Here is a 9,421-nt window from a genome sequence, read left to right on the forward strand (position 1 = left end):
ATCAGTCCTTTCGAGCCCGAGGTAGGGGTTTTGGTACACAAGCACGCGGGGGCAGAGGTAGAGGCCGCTCGCAGGCAACAACCAGAAAGCAGGATAAACCTGCCGATAAGACCATGGCATGACGGCCTCCCAGCTCACCTGGGGTCCCCATTGGTGGGCGGCCGACTGGAAGGTTTTCAGGACATCTGGGCCAAAACCTCACCAGAACTTTGGGTGAACAACTTAATCTCTCAGGGATACAAGCTGGAATTTCAACAGAGGCCTCAGTCAGTTTTTTACAACAGGATTGCCTCGGTGCCCTCAAAAAGCAGGGGCACTACGGGCAGCAATTCTCAAATTGCTACAAGCAGAGGTCATTATTCCGGTTCCCGCTTCTCTGAGAGGAACGGGGTTCTATTCCAATCTTTTTGTCGTGCCAAAGCCGGACGGGACGGTCAGACCAATACTCAATTTAAAAGTTTTCAACCAGTTTTTAAGAGTCTACAAATTCAAGATGGAATCAATCCAATCAGTCATTGCAGGCTTAGAACAGGACGAGTTCATGGTATCCATGGACATAAAGGATGCATATCTGCATATTCCAATCTGGACTCCTCACCAGGCTTACTTAAGGTTCGCACTGGTGGCGGATCACTACCAATTCCGGGCCTTGCCGTTCGGTCTAGCATCAGCCCCAAGAATTTTCACAAAGATCATGGTTGCAGGACTGAGACTGTTGGGGGTCACGATTATACCTTATCTGGATGATTTACTGATCAAGGCTCCATCGCAGAATCGACTGCTCAAGGATGTTCAGACATCCCATCAATTTCTAATACAACATGGATGGATTGTCAACTTCCAAAAGTCCAGCCTCATACCGACTCAACGGATTCAATTCCTCGGTCTCATCTTGGACACTGTCCTATTACGTGTGTTCCTACCAGAGAACAAGGTCCAGGACCTACAGAGATTAGTGGCTCAAGTACTGAGTACGCAAACCGTTTCTCTGCACCTCTGTGTGCAACTTCTCGGGAAGATGGTGGCGTCATTCGAAGCTCTCCAGTACGGCAGACTTCATTCCCGACCATTCCAAATAAACCTCATTGCTCAGGGAGCAGGCTCGCACTGGCTTCTCCATCGGAGAATCCGACTTCAACCACAAGTACGGGTCTCCTTGATGTGGTCGTTACACAAGAACCTTGCAGCCGGCAAGAAATGCGGCATTTGTGATTGGAGGATCCGGACGACGGACGCCAGTCTTAGAGGTTGGGGAGCCGTCCTAGAGGACCATCAGTTTCAAGGACGGTGGACGCTACAGGAGAGCAAACTACCCATAAATATCCTCGAACTAAGAGCAGTTTACAATGCACTTCTCTTAGCAGAAGACCTAGTCATGAAACAACACATCAGGATTCAGTCAGACAATGTCACGACGACGGCTCACATAAACCGTCAAGGAGGAACAAAGAGCAGGATGGTGTTAAAGGAAGCCACAAAGATCTTGTTGTGGGCAGAAAGACGAGACATCATTCTCTCGGCAGTGTTCATTCCAGGTGTGGAGAACTGGGAAGCAGATTACCTCAGTCGCCAGGACATGCATCCGGGAGAGTGGTGTCTTCATCCACGGATTTTCAACATGATTGTGAGAAGATGGGGTCTGCCTCAGGTGGACCTAATGGCGTCTCGACAAAACCATCAGCTGCCCAGATGTGTCAAGGACTCGAGATCCAGCAGCAGAAGGAGTGGACGCATTAACACTTCCTTGGTGTTACAGGAGGGTTTACATATTTCCCCCATTCCCACTCATACCCAGGGTTCTAAAAAGGGTAAAACGGGAACGAGTGTGGGCCATTCTAATCGCACCGGATTGGCCCCGCAGGAGTTGGTACTTCGACCTGCGGGGGTTACTTGCGGAAGATCCTTGGAGGTTACCACAGAGAGAGGACCTGCTATCTCAGGGACCGTTCCTACACCCCGACCTGAACAGGCTGCGTTTGACGGCGTGGCTATTGAAACCCGGATCTTAAGAAACAGAGGGATTCCTCTAACGGCCATTCCTACAATGATTGCTGCTAGGAAGCCGGTCACAGTTGGGCACTACTACAGGATTTGGAGACGGTACATGGCTTGGTGTCAGGAGCGGGGATGGAATTCAACGAACTTCCCATTTATCTCGACTTCTACTTTTCCTTCAGGCCGGTCTAGAGGGAGGCCTCAGACTGGGATCTCTGAAGGTTCAGATTTTGTCTCTCTCCATCCTTTTTCAACAGTGGTTAGCATCCTTGCCAGAGATTCAAACCTTTTTACAGGGGGTTCTGAGGATTCAACCCCCTTTCCGTCCTCCCACGGCACCATGGGACTTAAATTTGGTGTTAGAATATTTGAAGTCACCGACGTTTGAGCCGTTGACCAGAACAGACCTGATACATCTCTCTTGGAAGATCACGTTATTACTGGCCTTGGCTTCGGCTAGGCGGGTTTCTGAGTTGGGAGCCTTATCCTGTAAGAGTCCTTTCTTAGTTTTTCATGAGGATAGGGCGGAACTCCGTACAAGAGCAGACTTTCTTCCGAAGGTGGTTTCGGGTTTTCACGTAAACCAGCCAATAGTGGTCCCATCTTTCCAGGGGATCACAGATGAGGACGTGTCATTGGATGTTGTCCGAGCTTTAAGGGTATACGTACAGGTTACGTCACCTTTCAGAAAGTCGGACCATTTGTTTGTTCTTTATGATGGGCCAAAGAAGGGTTGGCCGGCATCTAAGCAGACTCTGTCTAGATGGATTAGACTTGCCATTCGGCAAGCTTATATATCCTGTGGCAAACAGGTTCCAGTTCAGACGGGTGCTCATACTACCCGATCAGTGGGTGCCTCGTGGGCGGCTGCCAGGGGTGCTTCCACTACTCAACTTTGCAGAGCGGCGACGTGGTCTTCAGCCCACACGTTCGCGAAATTTTACAAGTTTGATACTTTTGTGTCCGGAGAATCTAAGTTCGGACGTTTAGTTTTGCAGGCCACCGACAGCACCCCCTCCCTGGGGGAAAACTTTGGGACGTCTCCTACTGTATAGGACTCCAGTGTCCCCTAGTGGATGAAAGAGAAAAGAGGATTTTGGTACTTACCGATAAATCCATTTCTCTGAATCCTCTAGGGGACACTGGACGCCCGCCTCGGTGCTGTCAACCTGCTGTGTTCAAAGTTCTTGTTTTAAACAGTTCGTACAAACAGCGTTACTTATTCGGTTAAGAGTTCTTGGCCGCTGTTTGATATGTTGTACGGTTCGGTTCCTCGCCATGTGCTATAATGTCATGTCCTTTTCTCTCAGTCAAATTTTTCAAACTGAGGGAGGAGGGATGTGAAGGGGGAGGAGCCGGCTGTGCAGACAATGCTAATTTTAGATTGTGCCACACCTCCGGTTCAAGGCTTCACACCCCTACTGTATAGGACTCCAGTGTCCCCCAGAGGATTCAGAGAAATGGATTTATCGGTAAGTACCAAAATCCTCTTTTCCTAAAATATGGAGAGCAAGATACATCTGAGCAACCATGCTTTTCCCGCTGCAGTGTCTCAATGTTTTGGTTATGCCAGATTGGTTTTGATGGCAATGCTCTGCCAGTAGGTAATGACCGTGATACCTAATTCTCTCTCTCGCACGCACGCACACACACACACACACACACACACACACACACACACACACACACACACACACACACACACACACACACACACACACACACACACACACCCTCCCCCCCTCTACTTGTGTAATCTGTAGATGGAGACTTCATTATGAATGCCACCTTGGAGGTTGTTCTGAGAAACTGCTGCTCTCAACTCAACAATGTATATATTTTTTCCTCTTCCACTAATTAGGTCAGTTTTTATTACCATCATATTTAGAAAAGTTGGCGGAAGCAGTTCCTCAGATGTTTCTTTGTCAGGCCACTAAACTGAAAACACACCCTAAATTAAAAAAAAAAAACTTAAATTGTTTCCAGGTGGGGTTGGCTGCTGCAGTCATTTGCCCTAACCCTGATCATCTATGTTTGGATGTTTACAAGAATGCTAAACTTCCTACCACCATATAGAAGGACTGCTTTTCTGGGTGCTAATTTCAAATTTTGGCCACTTGTTAAACTGTACTGACATGTTTTTGTTGTCCAATTTCAGAGAGTTGTTGGTTCATGTGTAGACCAAGCCTAAACGCAAGTTTCAGGTTACAAGCAGTTTGCAGACCATGGGTGGTATCCATAAAAACAGTCGGATATTGCGATTAATGACAGAGGGTCTTTATTGCGGTATTCAATTAGAGGCTGTTTTGATCTACCAAAATTAGACCCGGGATTGCATGAAAACACGTGATTATGGATAAGTTCCTGATCTAATGTGTTATCAGGGCTCCGTCGGCTGCTTAACGCGAATTAAGCTTTGGGTGCCAGGGGCACCCAACGCATAATCCCTGATAAATGCAGGCATTGTGCGATAACAGAGCCTGCATTGGGACTAATAGTATTGCTCCCAGCAATCCTATTAGCAACGTTGAAGTACCATACACACAGAACGATGCACCAGTATATTTGTAGATATATTGATGCATCGTTCTGTGTGTATGGGTGGACAGCCGAGTGCCCGTACACTTCCTGCAGCAGCCGGCGGTGATTAACGGCTCAACTGGGGCGGGTGCATGTAAATGCCCACCCAGTTCATGGCGTCCATCACGATGGATCGAGCAGTGTGTATGCACAACACACTGCCTGATCCGGCTGTAGCTATGTCTACAGATCACATTGGTCTGCAGATATATCTTGTACCCACCAGTAGAGGACTAAAAGAACCGGAATATGTGTGAATAGAGACGTGCATTGGATCAGTGTCCAGAAGCTAGGTCTAGCAGTCTGCACTTCCCCCTGTACTGGGCCCAGTAACACGAAGGAAATGTAATCAATTAGACCATTTCAGCTTCTCTAATGTTGATATAGGGATGATCTATTTATGGCTTAAAGTAAATGTGCCCTTTTCAGTGCATTGTATTTACGGTGTACACTTTTGGTTTTAGGTCATTCTGGTAAGAGAAAAAGAGTAGAAGATGGATTGACTCCAGAGAGTAAAAAGATACAAGTCAAAACTCCAAATACGTTCCCCAAGGCTAACAAGAAGGTGAGAAAATGAGGCATTTGGAAAGAAGAGTGGCGACTGTCTTTAATGAGAACTGATGGAGATTAATGTATAATTTTACTTTTTTACCTTGTGTTTAGAGAAGATGAATAAAATCATTTATATAATGTCATTGTGTTTATTGACCTATCTTTGAAGAGATGGAATGACTGGAGTGTTTTTTGTGTTGGGTTTGTATTTTTCTTTTTAGGTAATAACATTGGTATTATATATCTGACACTTGGGCTAAATGTAATAGCCTGTGAGAAGGCGGAGGTGCAGGACTTTGTGCGAGAATGCCTGTATTTTTAAAGTGGCAATCATTTACAAGGCAAAACCTTGTTGATTTTCCCTTGTAAATGATTGCTGCTTAAAAAATATGTCCATTCACACCTCCAGCTTCTTGCAGGCTATTAACATCTATCACTTGATCTGTAAGGTGATAAATTTAATTGGCTTGATTGAAGACTACCATTTATAACATTGTGTTACAGCCAGGGCAAATATGTATGTCTTAAAGCATATAGATAAAGGACACCGGTTACCTACACACAGTATAGGCAGATATTTTGTTGGCTAAAATTATAGTAGTGAGAGTCACTCGGTACCAGTGTCATAGATACATGTTGCGAATGGTTACAGTGGTAGCACGACAAATGTATTGATTGGCTGTATTCCCACATATATTGATTCAACACAGATTGGCTGCCTCCACTGTGTCTTGTGCTCTTAAGTATTGTGGAACGCATTGAACAGCAGTAGCAACCTCCTAATTTTTTAAAAACATTTTTTTTGTAAATGCATTGGTTGGTTCATGATTTTTTATTTTTTATTTTGCCGGCAGCTGAATTTTATTTAGAAAGTCTTATGTTATCTATGAGTTTTAAAACAACCTGAAAGTGCATTGCAGAGTTATTTGCGCACCTTTACATTTTACATTGTTGATGTTTGCCTGCCAGTTCATGGTTTCAAAAAGGCATTTATTTCAGGAGAATAAATTTTGACTGCACAAAATGATATACTTGCAAGGTGTGGTGTCTTTGTGTGTGTGTGTGGGGGGGGGGGCTTTTTTTTAACCAAATAATAAAACTGGATTAAAGTACTTGTTCTTTCACATCATGTTGGAGGAAAGACAATAGGGTTACGTTTCCTCCCATGAAGAGGCAAGGGACTAAACCAAAAAATACTGTAAGAGACACACTTGACAATGAATCTATCATTGAATTGATTGGGACAAGCTCAGATATCTTAAATAGGTTTTAGCGCACTTCCTTTTTTTTTTTTTTTCCCCCTAAATCTGGCAATTGCTACAGTTCATATGAATTTTTTTAAGAATCACTGTTAAAATCTAATCGCTTAACAAACAAACAAAAAGATAGATGGAATACACATATTAAGTCTTGTAGCCTTAATCTTTCTCTAATTTGTATGAATGCAAAAGTCTTTCTGGATGGTCCCCACTGGGAGGCGTTATGACACTCAGGATAGGGAACACACATTTTAGGAAGGTGAATGGTGCATTTCCTGTACTAACCAGGGTACATTTCTATTGGCCTGTAATTGTCCATCCTCAGCTTATATTTGTATATATGTGAGTAATATATTATGTAAGGACCATAATGCTTTTTCTAGGATCCGACATTTCAGTATTAAATGAGCGTCTAAATCCGACAGGATTGGACCCTTCTCGACAATGCCAATCCGACTTTGGATTGACAATGTCGGAAATGGGGCTAAAACCTGTCTGATTTGGCCGCAAATCCGACAAAACACGTGGATCTGTGGCTAATCCGCTGATCCACATGTTTTCCGACAAGTCGGAATTGTCGACCTGTCGGATAAACTGCAGCCAAATTGAATAAGACAAGACTGCAGTTCCAACTTCAATTGAATAACCCCCTATATCTAGTGTACACACTATACAATATTGTTAGGAAACAGACGATATCAGCCGGATACTATGCAATATTGAATAGTGTGTACGCAGCCAAAGAGAGAATGTATAATTTGAATAAGAGACACCGTGATCCATTTTTTTTGTTTTACTAATTAATTTCTGCATTGTGACCTCTGCAGATTTTCAGAGAATACATAAATGACCATGCCATGTGCCTTATAGAGCTAAACAAATGAAAATCATAAAGACCTATTCTTGCTTTCATATCAATGCTATTTGTTCCATTGCTGTGTATTATTCTCCCATTCTATCTAGGCATACACATGCACCTACAATTTACACTTGTTGTATTCAGCTTATTTGTGATATTTATTATTCTTGTTTATTATGTACAGTGCACCGAACATACAACAAAAGTTATATAGTACGTGAATGATCAGGCAGGACAATTGCAGAGAAGATATTAACATTACAAGTGCACATATTTCTAATCCACAAACTGTAACATTATGTGGAGACCATAGTGAGAGAGGGCCTTGCTCAAAAGAAGGAGGGTTGGGCATACGAAAGGATTGGAGCAACACATTATATTTCCTGGTACCAGGAATGGTGGTGGTAATTGGGGAGGAGATGTAACAGTCATTGGTAGAGTGAAGTTGGAGTGATGAAATAAGATTGGTTACGTAGTAATGGGAAGAGATATTCACTGCTTTCAAGGGGAGTGACCGGATTGGTTAAAGGGGCAGCACAGGTGAAGCGGCATGAGGAAACCTAAACGGGCAGTAGAATACGGATAAACTTAAGCATTTGTAGATGAGACTTTCTGGATCGTATGTGAATATCTGATACCATGACCTGCTCTCCTAGGTACACCATTTTTCAAGAATGGAATGTTTTACTGAATTCAAGAGTGAAATTAAAATGACATACTGCTACTTTTGTTGCTTGTAGTATTTAAATGTTTTTGTTTTTGGGGTGTAATGCAGGAAGTTCACAAACCAACCCCATTCCGAAGAGTAGCTGAAGAGGAAGTTGAGATTGATCCTAGAGTTGCTAATAATTCATTTGAAGCAAAGGTACAGTACAAATAAAGCAATAGTTGCAATTAATACCATGTTGCTTAAATTGCAGTTGCTTCTTATAAATAATAATGACTATAGATATTGTGAGCAATGCAATCTGTATATTCACTAGTAATTGCCATTGGTTCTAGACCATTAGAGGATCACAGTAAATTTCAGATTGAACAAATGTAACTATTTCTGCTTTTGTGAGCTGCTGCAAAACTGATGCCTCCAGCATCTTTATACAATTTTTGATAAAGAGAACAACACACAGCTCCATTAATGTGTGGGCACCAGTCTTGGGATTGGCTAGTTAAGGAAATTATGAATTGAGTGGAATCAACAATACCCAGAAATACAAAGAAATGTTAACATTGACAATAGCACAATAAGATGCTGTATCTGATATTTTACTAAAGATATTTTTTCATACAGTTGTATGACTGAAGTTTGTTTCCTTTATTACAGGCAGGATCAAGAGGAGACTGGGGAGAAAGAGCCAATAATGTTTTAAAATACACAAAAGGAAAATCTTTCCGTCACGAAAAGACAAAGAAAAAACGGGGCAGTTATTGTGGAGGGGCAATTTCCACATCTGTTAACTCCATAAAGTTTGACAGCGAATGAACTGAACATGAATTCTTTGTTGAATATAATTTATGAATCACCTCTAAAACCTTATGGACCGGATACTTTTACTTGTATGTGACCATTAACCTGTTTGTGCATATTTTGTTTTATCACAGGCTCAGAAATGTTTCCGATTGTGTTCAAAACCTCATTTACTGTATTTTTTTTTTTTTTTAATAAACTGCCATCCAATCACATTAAAAATGGTTCAATTTTATAAGAATATTGTAATAGTTTTTTATGATTTTGTTTAATTTGAAAATAAAACATTTTAAATATCTGTTACTTTGTTGGGCAAATGATAGCCTACTATTGTGCTAATTTGTGCAAAAGATGTTAGATTGCAGTTAATCACATAAAGAGACATTGCTAAGCAGCGGAAGCTGGACAATCAGGTTAGTATTGAAGTGTAGGTGTGTTGCTGTAACAGGGTGAAAAATGCATTGTTCTTGGAGCAAAGGAGTAATGTTTCTCCATGGAAGTGTGGACAGGTTTTTTAAAAGATGTGTGAAAACTCATCTGGATATTCTTTTTCCAGCAACATTTGTATTATGAGAGAAATATACGTTATGGTAAGAACTTACCGTTGGTAACGGTATTTCTCCTAAGTCCACAGGATAACAATGGGATATGATGAAGCGACAGCAGATTTACACCAATCGGTCAAAGCTTTTCCGGCCTCCCAGCATGCAA

At 42.3% G+C, this 9,421-nt stretch overlaps 1 protein-coding gene across 2 annotated transcripts in view; it reads left to right on the forward strand.

Moving 5' to 3' along the window:
- Positions 1 to 8,938, forward strand: part of NOLC1 (nucleolar and coiled-body phosphoprotein 1) — a 149,791-nt gene extending 140,853 nt beyond the window's left edge. The window contains exons 17-19 of one of the 2 annotated variants that reach the window (XM_063961382.1): positions 5,040 to 5,140; positions 8,021 to 8,110; positions 8,567 to 8,938. In XM_063961382.1, coding sequence (XP_063817452.1) covers positions 5,040 to 5,140; positions 8,021 to 8,110; positions 8,567 to 8,725 — 350 coding nt within the window. In that variant the 3' untranslated portion in view covers positions 8,726 to 8,938. The remainder of the gene's footprint in view (positions 1 to 5,039; positions 5,141 to 8,020; positions 8,111 to 8,566) is intronic. The other variant, XM_063961381.1, reaches the window with a different exon arrangement.
- The last annotated feature ends 483 nt before the right edge of the window (positions 8,939 to 9,421 follow it).

Source organism: Pseudophryne corroboree, chromosome 3 (assembly GCF_028390025.1).
Source record: "Pseudophryne corroboree isolate aPseCor3 chromosome 3, aPseCor3.hap2, whole genome shotgun sequence".
Taxonomy (NCBI): domain Eukaryota; kingdom Metazoa; phylum Chordata; class Amphibia; order Anura; family Myobatrachidae; genus Pseudophryne; species Pseudophryne corroboree.